The 19,042-nt window shown below is 46.4% G+C and overlaps 1 protein-coding gene across 7 annotated transcripts in view; it reads left to right on the forward strand.

Moving 5' to 3' along the window:
- The window catches only part of ADGRF5 (adhesion G protein-coupled receptor F5), a 104,905-nt gene extending 94,350 nt beyond the window's left edge, over positions 1–10,555 (forward strand). For 6 of the 7 annotated variants that reach the window (XM_077764829.1, XM_077764832.1, XM_077764831.1 and 3 more), the window contains 5 exons: positions 1,264–2,658; positions 4,159–4,200; positions 4,291–4,350; positions 4,961–5,045; positions 6,976–10,555. In XM_077764829.1, coding sequence (XP_077620955.1) covers positions 1,264–2,658; positions 4,159–4,200; positions 4,291–4,350; positions 4,961–5,045; positions 6,976–7,055 — 1,662 coding nt within the window. In that variant the 3' untranslated portion in view covers positions 7,056–10,555. Of the gene's footprint in view, positions 1–1,263; positions 2,659–4,158; positions 4,201–4,290; positions 4,351–4,960; positions 5,046–6,280; positions 6,348–6,975 lie in introns of all 7 variants that reach the window. The other variant, XM_077764833.1, reaches the window with a different exon arrangement.
- Positions 10,556–19,042: the final 8,487 nt, after the last annotated feature.

Genomic DNA, 19,042 nt, shown 5'->3' on the forward strand with positions numbered 1-19,042 from the left:
AGCCAGTACTATCCTGAGGGCCAAAGGAGAAAGGAGAGGAAAGAGCGTAGCTACAGCAGAGGGAGAACTAAGCCTTGGAGGAGGGATCAGTAGCTGTAGCAACAGAACTAGCACCACAGATGTGTTGAGGACAGTATGTGTGTGTAGGGGCGAGGCTGTGAATGTGGTGGGTAGTAGGAAAATATATTTCAGCTTCTTTCTTCTCCCTCCTTCCCATCTGCCAATGCTTCCCACTGTGCAACTCAGCCAGGCGCATCTGGAAAGCAGCTTAGGTAACAAAGGTCCAAGGAGGTTACGTGGTCCTGGGGCTACTGTTGGGAATTGCCACAAACTGGATGGCTTACCATGACGGGAGCTTATTCTCTCATAGATCTCAAAGCTAGAAGTCTGAAATCAAGGTGTCTGTCAGACCATATTCTTTCCGAAGTCTCCAGGAGAGAGTCTATCCCTGCCTCTTCCAGCTCCGTCTAGTTCCAGCATTCTTTGGCTTGCAGCTGCCCCATTTCACCCTCCGACTTTGTCTTCAGATGGCCTTCTCCTCTTCTCCATGTATTTTCTTCTCTTCTGTCTCTCAAAAGGATACTTGACACTGGAGTTGGGGCCCACCTAGCTAATCTGGGATGTATTCCTTTCAAGGTCCTTAACTCAATTACATCTATGAAGACCCTTTCCCCAAAGAAGGTCACATTCACAGAGTCTGGGTCTCAGGACATGTTATTTGGGGGTGCCACCATTCAATGAACTACGGGGCTCATAGTTTTGGATTGAACAGAACAAGGCAAAGAAGGGCAAAGAAATTATATTGAGAGAAAGCACAAATGGAAAGTGACAAGCCCAAGTTTATGGAAGAGAAAATCAAAATGTTTAGCAAGAAAAAAATGATGCCTTTGCCAACAACTTGGTGCTTGGCAACTACTTTGCCCTTGTGGTCAACGATCACCTTTTACAGGCTTGAGATTTAAAGTAAAATAAAACCATTAATAAATCTCTACCAGCCTGCTGAATTGGCCTTAGTGGGTGTGTGGGGGAGGGTGGGGTGATTCTTGGTAAATATTTAACGAAGTATCATAGCCTTGGGGATACATCCTCTGTTAACTCCCTGCTGTAGAAGGTGGGCCACAGATCCCCACAGCTTGTGGTGCCTCATTTTTCCTTCCCTCTTACCTGTACCCATGCAACCAGTTTCCAGGGAGATGTTCTTTTTTCTCTCTTGTATGATTGAAAGAATTGGATTGGTTTGACTTCATGCCATGTCAATTACAGCACGTTCTCTCTACGGTTAACACCATCCTCAGCAAGCCCATCTTGAGTACCTGGAAGGCATTACAACAGCAACAGACCAACCAGAGCTCACAGCTCCTGGACTCAGTAGAACGATTTTCCCGAGCATTACGGCCGGAAGATAACACTTTTCTGTCCATCAACCAAACTAATGTGCAGATGAGGAGCATGGTAATAAAACCTGGCCATCCAAAAGCCTACAAACAGAGCTTTGTTTTCGCAGACTCAGACCTGTGGGGCAATGTGGCCATTGAAAACTGCCAATTGGGAAGTTTGCAGGAAGATTCATCTATTGTCACCGTGGCTTTTCCAACTCTCAAAACCATCCTCGCCCAGGATGTCCAAGGAAAGAATTTTGCAAACAGCTTAGTGATGACCACCACTGTCAGCCACAACATAACCATGCCATTCAGTGTTTCAATGACTTTTAAGAACACCAACCCTTCAGGTGTGATACCACGATGTGTCTTCTGGAATTTCAACCTCGCCAACCACACAGGGGGGTGGGATAGTAGTGGGTGCTATGTGAACAAATTTGATGAGGACAGTGTCTCCTGCATCTGTGACCACCTAACATCATTCTCCATCCTCATGTCCCCCGACTCTCCATATCCTGGTTCTCTCCTGGAAATACTCCTGAATATCATTTCCTATATCGGGTTGTGCTTTTCCATCTTGAGCCTAGCCGCCTGTCTGATCGTGGAAGCCGTGGTGTGGAAATCAGTGACCAAGAATCGGACTTCCTATATGCGTCACATCTGCATAGTGAACATTGCTGCCTCCCTTCTGGTTGCCGACATCTGGTTCATCGTGGCTGCTACCATTCATGATCATTATCACCCATTCAATGGGACAGCCTGTGTGGCCGCCACCTTCTTCATCCACTTCTTCTACCTCAGCGTCTTTTTCTGGATGCTGACTCTGGGCCTCATGCTCTTCTACCGCCTGGTTTTCATCCTGCATGACACAAGCAAGTCCATTCAGAAGGCTGTTGCATTTTCTCTTGGCTATGGCTGCCCTCTTGTCATCTCAGTCATCACAGTTGGGGCCACCCAGCCCCAAGAAGTCTACACAAGGAAGAATGCCTGCTGGCTCAACTGGGAGGATACCAAGGCCCTGCTGGCCTTCGTCATCCCAGCACTGATCATCGTGGTGGTGAACATGACCATCACGGTTGTGGTCATCTCCAAGATCCTGAGACCTTCCATTGGAGACAAGCCAAGCAAGCAAGAGAGGAGTAGTCTGTTTCAGATCAGCAAGAGCATTGTGGTCCTCACACCACTCTTGGGGCTCACCTGGGGTTTTGGTCTTGCCACTGTGTTCCAAGGAAGCAATGCTGTGTTCCATATTATATTTACCCTCCTCAATGCCTTTCAGGTAAGCTCCACAGTACAGGGCTCTCAGGAAGTTTCTATATTGGTGGGACAAATTAATGATAGAAACACAAACAGGGGTAGGAATGGGGAAGGATTTCAGTTCAGAGAAAGCCCTAGCCCTAAAGAGCAGTAATTACAAGCACTCAGTAACATAGAAGGGACACATTACTCAGCTCCCATAGAACCTCATACCTCTTATCACTGGTATTATAATTTAGTTGCATGCATGGCTCTCTTTGAAAAGCCCTGATAATACACGTAAGAGGGAAGTCCCTTCCCTACACAGGATTTTGCTATTTATCCAGCATTATCATGATGCCATCCATTATCTCCTAATTGAAAATACCGCTATTAAGCCAAGTAGTCTCTCCAGTTAAATTTCTACAAGAATTAAATGAGCTCTATCTTTGTGGGGCCAGGGATAGCATCTGGCTTATTTATCGCTAATCCCTAGTACTACCTAAAAAAGACCTTGACCCAGAGTAGGGGCTTGATAACCATCCGCTAAATAAAATGAATGCTATGTACCACATAGTCTGTGCTCTAGAAACATTTGCTGAAGAAGGATGAATGAAGGCCCTATGTAAGGTAGACATTCTGCTCTACTATACTAAAATGAAAAAGAAACACTCTTGGGGTGCCTGGGTGGCTCAGTCCATTAAGCGTCCAACTCTTGGTTTTGGCTCAGGTCGTAACCTCACGGTTTTGTGAGTTTGAGGCCCATGTCGGGCTCTACACTGACAGTACAGAGCCTGCTTGGGATTCTCTGCCTCCCTGTCTCTCTGCCCTTGCCCCACTCATGCTGTCTGTGCCTCTCTCAAAATAAATAAACTTTAAACTAAGACACACTTTTTGCTCTCCTGTAGCACATAAATAACTATAATATAAGTCCAATTGTTAGAAGAACTTTAGCAGAGGTACAGACAGCAAGTCTTTGGAGCACAAGGAAGGGAATTCTTAATTCTGATTCAACCAGTGGGTGGATGGTGAGGAAGCAGTGGTCTGGAGGTGAAATTGAGACATTGCCCCCGACGCTCATGCCAAATTCCAACTTCTGCTAGGCCCATGGCCTGAAACTATATGGCTCATGCCTAATGAAGTTTATAGTATGGCTTGACTACAAGGGACTGATTATTTCAGCCCATGCCCCAGCTCTTCATCACAACTATGTGAGCACTATTGGAGACATAAGAGATGTACTTAACAGCATAACCAATAGGACCTCCAGTTCAAAAACAGGGATAAGGAAATAGAAGGATATCCTTATAACATTAGAACATTTAAGGTCTCTTGGTGTGGCCCTACTTCATCCTTTTTAACATTATTATCTACTAGACCCATTCCATAAATACAGATGTGGAAAGGCGTAGTACAAATTCAATGCCAAGTTAACAATACTTCCTATTTTGCTGGACAATAGAATATGATTAAAATCATATTAAATCATAATCATAATTTTAAATCATAAAATTAAAATGTACTTCCGCCCAATTTTTTTCAGGGGCTATTCATTTTACTCTTTGGGTGCCTCTGGGATCAGAAGGTAAGAACAATCACAGTTTCTTGCTCCCAGAAAAGTCCGAAGTGTTTGTGGCATGTTGAACTTATGAGGGCTTCCTTTAAACAACTGCAGGTGCAGGAAGTCTTGCTGAAGAAGTTTTCACTGTCAAGATGGTCCTCTCAGAACTCAAAGGTAAGCATTTCCTTTGTAGAGACCGTGGCAAAGCCTTCCCTCTCCACACCCTGGTTCACCATAGATTATTCCACTGTTTTGCTTCTCACCTGATTCTGCCTATTAAAGTTAGCCACCAAACTATCAATCACTAAGATGCTGTCCTACATCTTTAAGTAGGGGTCAAGTAGCACAGATAATATCAACTGGAGGTCAAAAAATCAACATTCAGTGAGAAACAAGAAACCTTCTGGGGAAATTTAAGACAATAAAGAACACAGTGTGAGGAATAATGCATAGATTTTTGGTAGTTCATTCTGGAAAATAACAATCGCACTCAAATATAGTTGACTGTTTTCACATGTCAGAAAATACTAAACCTTACCGAACAGAAGAACATGCATTTGAAAGTTTCCTTTCCTAATTCTGATGAGAGTCCGGTGTTTTAAGGTGGCTCTCCTACCTGATTTGTTTGAAGTAGAAATTTATGCTCTTCTAGGCTCTCACTTCTCAAGTGGAATGAGAGATGCAGGTAGTGACCACTAGAGAACAGCAAACAAATCATCCTAGAGATCAAAACAGGGCTTTGGTTTAACATTTGCTTGGTAATTGTCTTCTTTCTCTTTTTCAGTCAACATCCCTCAGTTCATCTACACCAGTATTTTCTATGAGTTCTCCAATATCAAGAAGATTTAACAATCTGTTTGGTAAAACAGGTACGTAGTGACCTCTAGGTCACTCCTTGGAGTGTAGTTTGGGCTGACCCAAACAAATTTGCCCCAGTGTGGAGTCTCACACCCCCTACTTTCCCAGTTTGTGGCATTTACAATAGCCTCATTTGGGACAGAGGTTAAATGCAGGAACTTGCTTATATTTTCCCAAACCACCAGCAGGTTGTAGAGAGAGCAACTGCCTTCAGTGGGCAACTCATAATAACTTAAAAAGGATACGATTTGGAGAATCTGGACAAGCTGTGGAGAACTGTCTGTCAAAACTGTATCAACCACAAAAGTGGGAACTGTAAATTGCTGGCCTTGTCAAATTCAGAGTCTACTGCTATTCATGTTAAATAAGAATAGGCAGTCATCTTTATGGGTTAAGGTACGGCAAAAGAATATATTTAGAAAATCTGTGATACAATCACATGCCATGGGTTTCTTTCCCTTTTCTTTTTCTTTTTTTGGGGGGAGTGTGCTTGTTTTACGTATGGGCATTTATAAAACAGTGCATGCATATAGGAGGAGTCACCGAAGTTAGCTAATGTATTAGGAACGTGCACAGTTAAATTGCTACCTTGGAGGTATAAAAATAATGTTAATGACTTTGGGCAATGGGTCTCAGCTAGTCTGGCAAGTTGAAACCTCTGCCCACTATGCCCCCAACCCCAAGAAAATAAGCACCAGAACTCCTGCCAGCTTCTGGAAACTGAACAGATCAAACAAGTGCAGAATCTAGAAATGTGTCATCATTCCAGACTAAGGCTTTGCCTATAAAGTCAATAAAATCAATTTTGAGAATGCCTACCATTTGTTAAAATTCCAGAGGACTTGGTGCTTTTGGCTTTGATTTGATGCATTACTCATGAGATTGGAGGGCCTTCGCTTTTGATTCTGAAAGTCCCTGAGGGCAACTGCTGTGAAATTATCAAATCTTCAGGGTCTAGTACAACCACTGCACTTGGCCAGCCCCGCACTGGAACATGTTGACCATTCACATTCAGGTTACAACTGCGAAATGATTCTACAGAGTCAGAATTACACAACATGTAAGGCCAATAAAATGTGTTCTTTGCTATTGAATCAGTCAGATCAACGGTGGAGTTAGGGCTCTGTTCCTGAGGTCCCACAGCCTGAGATTTCCAGCCACTGCCATTCGATGACCTCTCAAAGGTCATTAATGTTGGCCTACGTGAGGGTCCCCTAATCACTGTAACTTTGGTTTATGTTGTCAGCAGCCCCACAGGGCCCCCCAAGCAGTGATGGCAACCTTGTTAGCAGCGGCAGCTCACCAATCTGATGGTAGGGTGGGCACCGTGTCCCTTCCTTGCCCAACACCACCCCCACTCGCCCTGTGCTCAGTCCCCTCCTCCTGCTGGCGCCAGCCCTTGCAGTTGCTCCGTGGCTGCCCCCTCAGCTGCACTTTGGTTGGCATCCCCTGACGTCTGCTTCTTTTCCAGTCCTGTCTTTTCTTCCCTTGGAATTTCTCCTTTCTTTCCTGTTTCCCCTTCCCCCACCCCCCTCACCTTCCAGCTCAGCCTCCGGGTCTCTCCTAAGAGCTTCCCAAATCACTCCAATCCCAGGGGACCAGGGAGGTCCCCTCACACAGATGTCCCCAGGCCTGTGCATGTGGTGGCATGTGGAGGGCTGCCCGTGTTCATACCTCCCTGTCCTTTGTAGAAATCTGGCTGCTGGTTTGATGTGAAGTAGTTAGTGCTTGTCTTGTGGGCTGCCGCGCATGCTTGAGAACAACAGCTTTGTTCTCCGGCACTTCCGGGTCCGTCCGGGGAGGAGGGCAGGCATGGGTGTGTTTCCAGGCATGGCCGAGCTTACCTGGCTCTTGGGTTAGAGATCCTGTTGGGCCATCAGGAGAGGATTCAGTGGTCCTGAAGTCTTATCCTTAAGGCTGAACTGCTGCTCTGTTTTTCAGGAACATACAATGTTTCCACCCCAGAAACAACCAGCTCATCCCTGGAAAATACATCCAGTGCTTACTCGTTGCTCAACTAACAACAGGAAAATCACTGCAAATGACTTCTTGAAGGACAGCGGATGCGCTCTGAAGAAAAACAAAACAAAACAAAACACACCTCCTTCCAAAGCCATGGGTAAACTGTTTTCTCCATAGGCTTCTTCCTGGAGCAGATGCTGAAGAGACTTTTTCATTGGGGAAGAAGCTTTCTTTCGTAAAGACAGACTAAAAGTCATTGTTAAGTTTATTTGCTGCCCCACCCCCACCTCTTGTGTGATACTAAATGTGTATAGTATTTAAGTGAAATCCAAGTCCCTCGAGGCCCAATTTCCCTGTCTGTATTGTAAAATAGAATTTCAAAAAGACATTTTTCCTTTTCACATGCTGGGCACAAAAATAAGCTTTGATTAAAATAATAACTACAAGGCTAGTACCTAGGAAATACTTCAGTGTATTCTAAGAAGGAAGGAAGGAAGGAAGGAAGGAAGGAAGGAAGGAAGGAAGGAAGGAAGGAAGGAAGGAAACAGGAAAAAAGAAAAATATAGAGAAAAACACTAAAAACTGCATTAATTCCATGTTAATGTAATTATTCAGACACTGCCACATGGAGATTACAAAAAATGGCTCAAAATGGAAACTGAAATAAGCCATGGGGAAAGTTTGGTATCTTTCTGGTATTTTCTTAGCTATGAGAGAGAGAGAGGGAGAGAGAGAGAGGGAGAGAGAGAGAGGGACAGTGGGAAAAGATAGGGAGAAAATTGTAATATCAAGATGCTTTCAAGTGGATAATAATATTTGTAAGAAATGCATGGAAGGAGACTTAATTCTCCTGATGCTAAACACACGCACACAGATGCTATTAGTGCATGGTAAGGTTTGAGCTCAGTGGACTGAGGAGGCAGAGGAAGTGTGATTGAGACTTTTTATCAGATCCCAGGAGATCCAACTGCTAATTACATCTGCAGTTTATCAGAAAATCCTTACACTTTTTGAAGGCAGAAAATATATATTTTTATATCCATCACTTGCCAAATGTGATGTATTGTGATATAAGTGTGATATATTGCACTGAAAACAGATCCCAACTGTCATATACTATATTTAACAGCTTTAACCAGGTACTTCTCTGGGCATCATAGGATAGATTTTAATAATCTTATGGCATGGTTTATTCTTGTTGTTGCTACCGTGGATTTCGTGGCTCTTGGTGTGTTGTATAGCTCCCTATATATTAGCCCTTACAGTGCTTGAGTTCCAAGACCAATATACGTTAAGAGTTTTGTATTGTCTAACTTGTGTTTATTCTGACCACTTGGAAATCTTCTGGAAAGAAATTTTACAGCTGGCTTAGTCGATGTTTCTAAGGACACTTTACCTCGATGAGCAGATGGTGGAGCTTTTCCCAAGGAAGTGATTGTCTATGAATTATGTGCATGTGTGTGTGTTGCTTGTGGGGTGTGCATTTCTTAAAAGTACAAATATTTATTAAAATCACATCCATATTAAAGTTGACCGTGTGCCGTAGCCACAGCAACCATACAATTCCAAAGTGAAGTCTGATCCCAGAGAGGCAGTGAAACAGAATAAAAATGTGAGGCCACTCGGGAAATGTGGGCTGTGTGGTCTTCATGAGGACTTAGAACCAAAACAGGCCTAACCATTAGGAAGGTAGGAACCAAGAGGCTGTGACGCAGAAACCATTTATTTATTGAGTTCCAGAAGAGTTTTCTTTTAATGAACTCTTTGACGTCCCTTCTTTTTATTTGTAATTTTAAATTCCCCTTCTGCCCCTCTTTTCTCCAGGGGGAGAAGGAGGTGGGACAGATAGGAGTCCCAATCACGTTTCAAGTAAATGAGCTCTTCGTTTCTACATGTCCGCCAGTGGTGTGGACCTCTACCCCTATGCTTGCCTGGAAATGGTCACAAAGGAAGTGATTCCGCTATAAAATTCTCCAGGAATGGTCAACTTTGGGCAGAGCTCAGTACTGAGGAGACAGAGCTGGAGGCTGGGTTGGAGGATCAATGGAATGAGAATCCGAGATTGTAATGGCTTCACCAGGCTAGTTCCTGTAGTGATGACAGAGTTAATGGAGGCTTGATTATATAGTACACTATGTGAGCACGGCCATCGGGACAAGATCAGCCGAAGAAAGCATAGCACTCAGGAGGCATTCAAAAACACAATGGGACAAGAAACACTGAACTTCCACCCACTTCAGCAGGGAGTCCCTTGGGAATCATTGTGTTTGTGAGGGTAGCCTCCATAACGGCAGGAACCTTTGCAGATTCCATAGGATGTGGCTTTGGCCCTTTGCCCACATGCATTAACTGAGGCACGTTCCCTTACCCCCAACACGCACATGTGTGCGTGCGTGCACTTTCCACCTTTCAAGCCACAATTCCAGATCCAAATTCCAGAAAAGCTATGAAAAAAAAAATTAGAGATATACTTGCTGGTTTTCCACTCAACTGCAAGATACGTAATTCAACCGCAGCTGTTGGCCAAGATTATCCTAAAACAAACAATAGAATTCAAAATTGTAAAAGAGAGCAGTCCGTGAAGCCGGAAGTTCTGGGAAAGCTGGAGCCCCACCTGGCCCTGCGTTCACTAGTTTTCAAAGAGCACAGATTGCAAGACTTTTAGCAGCAGATTTCTGAGGACGAGGAAGAAGGAATGTCAGCTCTGATGGTGTGAAGTGAGATGTGTGGTCCACATCGCCTCCCCATGTTCCTGACCTCCCTCAGTGGGCAAGGTCTGTTCCATAGGCCAGAACTTTCTTGCACTAAAGGGCCTTCTATCAGGTCAGTTTCTTGCAAAGGGATCTGTGCTAATACTTCAGAGGTTGTGACGTTAGAGCAGTCACAAATAGCAATCAGGGGCACCTGGGTGGCTTAGCTGGTGAAGCGTCTAACTCAGGTCACCGTCTCACAATTTGTGAGATGGAGCCCAGATCACAGTGTGAGGCTCCCTTGGGATTCCCTGCCTCCCTCTCCCCTGTGCACTCATGCTTTCCCTCTCTAAACAAATAAACAAACAAACAAACAAACAAACACTTTAAAAAAGGAAAGAAACACTGGGAAGTAATAGCATTTTGTGGTTTGTGTAGAGAATGTCAGCGAGATTAGTGTTGGAGGGCTAAAGGAAGATCACAGTGCCCAGTAAGTGCAGAAGCAAAGGAAGGAGTTACTCTGAGGTGAGAGGAACAGAAAGCCACAACCATTTGAGGGGACAAAAGGAAACCAGTATAGTCACAGAAATCCCGTATAGGTGGAATGCCTTTTATTTGTAGCATGTGAAGTCGATGTCAAAGCACACTCTGCATCCCAAAGAGAGTCGGTGACCCAGGCCAGGGGAAGGTTGATTCCCTGAGTGTCTAAAATGAAGGAGGGGCTTACAATGGAGATTCATCTGTCTTGTGTATTTTTTTAAAAGTCCATGAAAATCGTGTCTCATCATTTGAAAACTGTTAGCTCTGAAATGAGATGCTATAGGTTTCTAATATTATGACTTGGGCTATTAAATCGCATCATAATAGTGTGTCGGCATATGCTGTGTGTCCTTCCCATGCTTATAACAGGAAAATCTCCAGCGAGGTCTCATGAAACTCTCTTTATATAAATCGTCTGCTCTTTCGCAATAGGCCAGCGCTGCTGTTTCAGGCTTCCCCACCAGAAATCCAAGCAGAGTTTAACTCTATTCCCCAGACACTGAATGATTGTTTCCATTCTCCGGGCTTGGGGGTAGGGGGTTCCCAGAAGCTGCCAGCTGAGCTCAGTTGGCTCACAGTGCTGGCGTCTTCCCTCACACCAGCCACACCCTCACAAAGTGTGTGAAGGCCGGAGGCTGACAGAGGGCTCAGGCAAGGGACCTTGAAGTAAAGCTTTCAGAACCTACCTGTCTGGGAGACAAATAAACAAATATATCTACTCTAACAGTTGTGTGTGGCTTGGTTGGAATTTTCACGAACAGTTGAAAACAGTTGAATACAGCATATGTCCTGTATTAATATTTCCTTATGCTGTAATGTGTGGCCACAAACTTGGAGGCTTAAAACAGCACTCGCCTTACTATCACACGGTTTCTGTGGGTCAGAAGTCCGGGCATGGCTTATCTAGGCCCTCTGTCTAGGCTGACCTCAAATTGTCACCCAGGGCAGTCGGTGGATTCTTCTGAAAGTTGGGTCCCTCCACCAAGCTCATTGGTTATTCGGTGAAATTCATTCTTCATAGTTCTAGGATTGAGGCCCTCAGCGTCTAGAGGTGCCCGCCGTTCCCTGCCATGTGGCCTTCTCCACAACATGGTCATTTGCTTCTCTAACGTCAACAGGAGAACTGCTTTGAATCTTTCTGACTTCTTCAGTTCTGATCCTAAACCCGCTTTTAAAGGACTCACCTGATTAGGTCAGGCCCATCCAAGATAATCACCCTGGTGATTAACTCAGAGTTAGGTGATTAGAGGCCTTGATCACAGCTGCAAGATTCCTTCCCCTTTGCCATATCATGGAATCTACTCGTGGGAGGGATATCATATTTACGGGTCCTGCTCACAGTTAATGGGGGAGATATTTCATCAGACTGTTTAAACAAACAAACAGCATTAAGGACCCAACACTACTGTATACATTCTTTGTGAGGCATTAGCTGTGGATATGTGACCTGAAAAATGTTTCTTTATCCATAGCAGTAATCACACTTAAAGGGTCTTTCTGGCAGTGTCAGAAGTAAAGTTCTTGTGATTCAAATATTTCAATGCCAGGGTGCCTGGGTGGCTCAGTCAGTTGAGCATCTGACCTCGGCTCAGGTCATGATCTCAGAGTTCGTGAGTTTGAGCCCTGTGTCTGGCTCTGTGTTGACCGAGCGGAGCCTGGAGCCTGCTTCAGGTTCTGTCTCTCCCTGTCTCTGCCCCTCCCCTACTCATGCTCACTCTCTCTCTCTCTCAAAAATAAACATAATTTTTTTAAACAAAATCAAAATAAAGACGAAGTGCTCCTCCTGTGCTGGGCACTTTCTCATCCTTCAAGGCTCCCCATGAAGTGCTGACACTGGCAGCCTGTGGTTCACGCCCAGGACTGGGAACGTCTTGCCTTCCAGAAACCCACAGATCTCTCATATGCTCGTATGGGTCACAGCACCTTGTCTGGAGTGTTCTGCTTCTTTGCACTGAGTTTTTTCCTTTGTAAGATAACGTATACAGCATTCAGAAGGAAGATGTTTATTGTGTGTTTTGAAGACTCCCCCACCCCCCAGCTCTACGAAGTTTATGCTTTCTTCATGTAAACAGGAAGAAGAGCAAGCTTCCAATGACTACTTCATGTGAACTAGAACGCAGCTTCCTTTGAAATCTTCAGTAGCAACTCATAAGCTGCATCGTCTAGAGCAGCCATAACATGAGTCTTTTACATTTTTAGTAGCCCCATTACAAAAAAGGAAACAGGTAAAATTTATTGCAGTAATACTTTAACGTAACTGACTGTATCCGAGATGTTATCATTTCCAGATGTCATTAATGTGAATGTGTTAATGAGACATTTTACATTCCTTTCTCTCTTTTTTGTACTGCGTGCTGGAATTCCGGTGTGTACTCCACACTGACCTAACAGCTCGGCTGCACAGCCACACTTCGAGTGGCCGATAGCCACACATCTCTAGAGGCTACTGCATTAGACAACACAGCTTTAGAGTATAAAGCGGAGACAAAGGCTTCCTGCCATTCTGCCTTGTGCATGCTGACAGCGGGGTAGCAGAATGAATTTAACGAAGGCTTGTACCACATCATCCGTGCTGGTCTATGCAGAGACCCTGCACATATTGGGTCAGGGGGGAGGGGGGAGAAATCCATAAGGCCCTAAACACCTCGCTTCCATATAACCCCTACCCCTCCAAGCTGGCCTGAATGCCACACCGTTCACAACTCTCCTCCGAGATTTGCAACAAGCCTGGGGCATTTGTCTCAGAAAATCATAGTTCAGGGGTGCCTGGGTGGCTCAGACCATTAAGTGCCTGACTCTAGATTTGGGCTCAGGTCATGATCTCATGGATCCTGAGTTCAAGCCCCGGGTCAGGCTCCACACTGACAGCATGGAGCCTGCTTGGGATTCACTCACTCTCTCCCTCTCTCTCTACACTCCCCCACCCCTTCTCTCAAAATAAATAAATAAACTTTTAAAAAAATCACAGTTGCATGTCTTCCTCAGGAAGGAGGAAGGGTCTGGAATCTCCATCAGCCTTCTTTCTCGAAGAATGAGCTTGCCGTCTCATCAGTATGGTGTAGCAGAAAGAACATGGCTTCTTGAACAGAATCACATGATTCCTCACTCACCTGAGCACCCCCCAAAACTCTCTGGTCTTTGGTTCGCTCACCTAAAAAATGGAGATCATTCTAATTATGTCCCAAGGCTGTGGACTGGCTTAAAAAGCATGGTTTACATAAAAACAGATTTTGTAAGCCTGTCGAGTATTATGCAAACAAAAGATTTCTTCCAATATCTCTTTGAAAGGCAGACAGAGGCTGACCACAGAGAGCTGTAAAGAGGGGCATTAAGCTCTGTGACTCTAATGGGGTTCCAGGGCCATTCTAAGCCCTGGGCACCAAGGGGGTCATCAGGAGGACCCTGGATCAGGAAGGGTAGGACACAGTTCATGAAGTGCTGATGAGGAAATGAGGAGTCCTGAACAGATTACTGGCTCTGAAGATTCCCTTCAAGCCAATCCTGTCCATGACAAGAATACTTTTCTTACAAGGCCCCATAGCACATATGTGGACGTGCCTCCACACAGACCCTCCGCACTTCCCAGAAGATTCTAGACCTCTCCCTTGCCTCAGAATCTGGGTCACAGGTCAGGACTCCAGGCCGTAGCACACACAGCCCGGAAGGCGGGTATGGGACGTCCACCGTCCCACGGTATAGGGAAGACCGCTGGAGGCCCAGGCCTGTCCCACAACAAACACCCAGGGGCTTTCAAAACTCCTCTGAGACTGGGCAGCCCTGTGGATCAACTTCCCACTACACCTCCTTCTGGGCCCTTGAGCCAGGGTCTGGGGACCAGATGGTCCGAGGGGATGAAAGTCTGGAGAAGCGGGAAAGCTTTCTAAGTGTGATTAATGCGTCCTCAGGGGAGGCGTGCTCTGAGTAATGCTTTCCCAGCATCAGAAATGGTCCCCGTGTCGGACTTCTGGGTTCCCTTTCCTCCAGGCCAGCCAGCAGCAGCAGCAAAATCCAAACACAGCCTGCTCTTCCCCCACACCCCCGCCNTGGACTTTGACAGAATGGAATTTGCCCCCCGGGCCAGGCCAGTGACATATCCACTCCTTGTCTCTAGTCCCCATCAGAGGTTCTGAAGGAGCGGGGCAGTGGGAAAGCACCTGATCACTTCCCATTCACCAGCCTCAAGGGTTAGGGTTCTACCGCCTCGCCCCTCCCCACTCCCATCTTTCCTTATGTCCCGTACAGATGGACACCGAAGTTGATCCTCTAGCACCTTCGAGAAGGGAAACCATTTTCATAAGTTGTCCATGCTCAGTGACTATGGAGTGCACAGAATGGGAAGGGAGGCACCACCGGCACAATCCCTGAGGCCTACCCGGTGACAGGCCCCTGTCATTTATCTCCAGATACCATTTTCCTGTGGGGGGGTGGGTGCGGGGGTGGGTGTGGACCTCCGCAACTTCGCTACAGTCATCTCTGCTAGTTTCTAAGTGGTTGACTAGATCTCCATTCTGAACCTTTTACTTTAAACTGGGAGATGAAGAGATGCAAGGGTGAGGCCCTTGGCTGCCTCAGTCAGCGAAGGGTCCGCCTCTGAAATTCCCCTCAGGCCATGATCTCATGGTTTGTGAGTTTGAGACCCACGTGTGGAGCCCCGCCAGCGTGGAGCCTGCTTGGGATTCTCTCTCTCTCTCTCTCTCTCTCTCTCTCTCTCTCTGATCCTTCGCCGTTCACTCTCTTTCTCTCTCTCAAATATAAATAAATAAACTTCATGGGGCACGTGGGTGGCTCAGTGGGGTAAGCATCTGGCTTCAGCTCAGGTCACGATCTTACAGTTGGTGAGTTCCAGCCCCACAGCAAAGCTCTGTGCTGACGGCTCAAGGCTGGAGACTTCTTCAGATTCTGTGTCTCCCTCTCTGCCCCTCCTGCACGCTCTTGCATGTGCTCTCTCTCTCTCTGTGTCTCTCAATAAACATTTAAAACTTTTTAAAATAACTAAATAAGCAAACTTTACGGGGCACCTGGATGTCTCAGCAGGTTAACTTACTTTGGCTCAGGTCATGGTCTCAGGGTTCCTGGTTGGGGCCGACAGCTCAGAGGTTGGATGGAGCCTGCTAGGGATTCTGTGTCTCCCTCTCTCTCTGCCCCGCCCTTTCCCTCTCTCAAGACAAATAAACATTAAACAAACAAACAAACAAACTTCATGTTAAAAAAAAAAAAAAGAGTTGCAAGGTCACCAGGGCCCCCTCTGGACAAATGGGTGGTGGGGTAGGGGAGAGGTGAGAAGGGCCACGCCCTAGGGTCTCAATCTTTAATGCAGAGCCAAGTCCAAGGGAGGTAGGCAGGCGACTGTTAGAAATCACACATCACAAACCCGGAGCCCAGAAAAAACGGCTTTTTCTCAGCGCGAAAAGCAGCAGCAACTGACCGGGCCAGTCCCTCGCAGCTCGCTTCCCCCGCTCCACAGCACCATCCAAGAGCGACGCGGGCCCCGCCCTCCGGAGAGCGATTCCCATCTCGCACCATCCTGTGTCATCCTCCACCCTGCCCAACAGCTTCCACCCGGATTGCAGCGGAAGGAGGTGTCCGATTTTGCTTAACCGAGGAAGGACGTTTTTCTGGAACGGCGCGCGGTCCCCAGGCCCGGAGGCGCTCCCCCGCAGCTGTCTGTCCCAGTCAAAGCGGAACCCACAGGAATCTCCAGCTGGGCCCGGGGTGACCGACAGCTGGCTTCCTGCTGGGGGTTTCCTCGCCCGGCCCGCTTCTCCTGAGGCTCGATCTCCACCTTGTGGTCATCAGAGGGAGCGCCGCCTTACTGACCGAATCTTCCATATAAAGCCAAAGGCAAAGGCAAAGGCGGCCCCAGAAATCGCCTGTTTTCCCCACTGCAGACAGGAGTCTTGTCTGGAAGGTAGTTTGAGGAAGCCACACGGATGCCTTCCATTTTTTACAGGGCCTCCACTCTTTTCCCATTAAGACCCCTCCATGGGGCGCCTGGGTGGCTCAGTCGGTTAAGCGTCCGACTTCGGCTCAGGTCATGATCACATGGTTTGTGGGTTCGAGCCCCGCGTCGGGCTCTGTGCTGACAGCTCAGAGCCTGGAGCCTGCTTCCGATTCTGTCTCCCTCTCTCTCTCACCCTCCCCTGCTCACGCTGTTTCTCTCTCTCTCTCTCTCAGAAATAAATACAAAATATTTAAAAAAAAAAAAAAAAAGACCCCTCCAAAGGATGAACTATGGTAGACCTTACCCCTTATTCTAATCCATCCATGGGAAATTACTGCCAAACTAGGTTTTCATTTTCCGCCCATGCTGGATCCGCAGCTGTCCGGGGGCTGGCTGACACACAGCCCACCGCTGAGGCCAGCTGGTGAGTCTCTAGTCTAGCTTCTGGACACTCATGCAGGAGGAAGCTGTTGGCTTTGCCAAGCGAGGTGTGATCCAAGAAGACCCAGAAGAAGTAAACAGTACCAATTGCTGAGAAGGCTGATCCTTGGCCCAAAAGGACACACTGACCCGGCCATTTTGTAAGGGGGCAGGCAGCTTCTCAAGTGGGACAGTGTTATATGCTTTGGGATATTGCTTATACAACCCCCACCCCCCATTCCAGAATAACTCTGCCACCTTCTCCCTTATATTGGACATCCTTCTAACCAAAAACCAAATCTCAAGGAGAGATGAGGCTCACCATGCAAAAATCCCCGGGAGAAGTACACAGCAGATGAAACAAAATTTACTCTCCAATGCAAATGACTGATAACTATCCAATAGTCATTGAGTTTTCACACATGTTTGGTGCCTGTCCTGAGCTTTTAATGCATGTAGTCTCATTTAAGTCTTCCAGCAATCCCAAGTTGAGTAAGTGTTCTTTTTATTTTACAGACGGATAAAGTAAGTACAGAGAAGTTAGTAACTTGCCCAGGTAGAGCCAGGGCACTACTCAGCTCAAGAATGGTAGAGCCAGGCACTGAATGCGGAGAGTCTGACCTGGAATATGTGGACATCACTGCCTCTCTCTGTTGCTTCTTCGTGCAAACTGGTGCGTGTACAGTCCAATAGCAGGGAGAGTTCTGGGCACACAAAACGGGAGAGGGAGAGCAGTAGTGATGGAAAGTGTGAAGAAGGTAAGGCGTCTCCAACCTTCATCTTACCTGATGATTTCACATAGGGCCAGCCCCGAACACAGTCCCAGGGAGGGATCAGTGCTTTGGGAAGACTTGGGAGTTGGCCCACTTCCCTCTTCAGTCTCTCTCTGATGGAGCATAAAAGGATTCCCACTGTGTGGCTTTATTGAAAGTAGATCTTACATTAGCCACCTAGTGGACTTCCCAAATGGGGCAGCCATTTCAAACTTCAGTCTTCATTCAAATGAACTTCCACGAAGTTCCATTCACCAGAGACACCCACTGTTTTACTCTTGCCAGAGATCTATCAAGCATTCTCAGTGTTGGATGCCATTTAAACACACCGGAGAAAAGTAGGATTTCTCAGGAAGAACTAAGGTGGTGTTTAAATTTTTTTTCATGTTTATTTATTTTTGAGAGAAAGAGAGAGAGAGAGCAGGGAAAGAACACAGAGAGAGGGAGACACAAAATCTAAGCAGGCTCCAGGCTCTGAGCTGTCAGCACAGAGCCCCATGCGGGGCTTGAGCTCAGGAACCTCGAGAGCCTGACCTGAGCTGAAGTCAGAAGCTTAACCCACTGAGGCACCCAGGCACTTAAGGTGGCGTTTAAACACAAGTGAAGAATTGAGACCTTTGTCCTAATAAACTCGGCTACATCATGATTTCCCGTGTGATACGCAGGCTGAAGCAGCAGCTGATTTGCTAAGGGAATTATTTGGATTCTCAGTTTCATTTGTGAGAGCACTGGGCTGCCTTTGGAGCTGATGGACAGCCAGTTTAAGGAATAGAGAGTGGTGGTCCCATGCTTCTACTCTCCTCTTACTGTCTTCACCAGACAGAAATCTTTAAATGTCACCAATGATTTCCACTGAACTGTTGAGTCACACTTGGTTAAAACTGTCCTAAATTTGTCTAGGCCTGAAGGAATCTGCCCAACATGAGACCATGTCTCAATCCATTCTGGGATTGCAAAACCAGCCCTCGGCAGAACTGTGAAAGGTGGAGAAAGATGCATCTTCTCTTCAGTGTCTTATCCCATCTGACTTTTAGCTGTGTCTCTTACATACACTAATATGCATGTACGTATACAAACACACGCTTGTGCACGCACACACACACACACACACGCACACACACATCTCCCCTCCTCAAACTACTGGTCTTATTAAGCTTCCCTGGTGGCCAAAAGGGGACAAGAGCTTTGACTTAACCAAAACACTCATTCTCTCTAGAATCTGCCCACTTTCCTCAAATATCTGAATGGAACCTCAGGATCCTCAAGATCATAACTTGAGCCGAAGCTGGATGCTTCACCAAGTGGGTCACCTAGGTGCCCCAAGAAAATTTTAAAGAAGTATTTTTAGACACCCTTTCTTTCTGTAGTTCCGAAGTTCCAAGAAAGCTCCAAGATAGATCAAGTCAAAGGAAATCTGGGATTCCCATCCCCATTTGGCACAGACACCACGAAGAGCTGGCTCTGGGTGTTTAATAAAGGAAAATGCATCAAGGAACCTGAGTGGTCCAGGATTTGGGGTACCAGTTCCCTAAGTACACACTTTATGGCCATACTGGAAGCAAACATGATGGGGTAAGAAGAATCCCTTGAATAGAAAGATGTGAGGAGAGTATGCAGCAGGTGCAAACAACACCTCTTGGGAACGGACTCTCCAGTCTGAGTACGTTGATGCCCCCGGAGGG

Source organism: Crocuta crocuta, unplaced genomic scaffold, assembly GCF_008692635.1.
Source record: "Crocuta crocuta isolate KB4526 unplaced genomic scaffold, BGI_CrCroc_1.0 scaffold44, whole genome shotgun sequence".
NCBI classification, from domain to species: domain Eukaryota; kingdom Metazoa; phylum Chordata; class Mammalia; order Carnivora; family Hyaenidae; genus Crocuta; species Crocuta crocuta.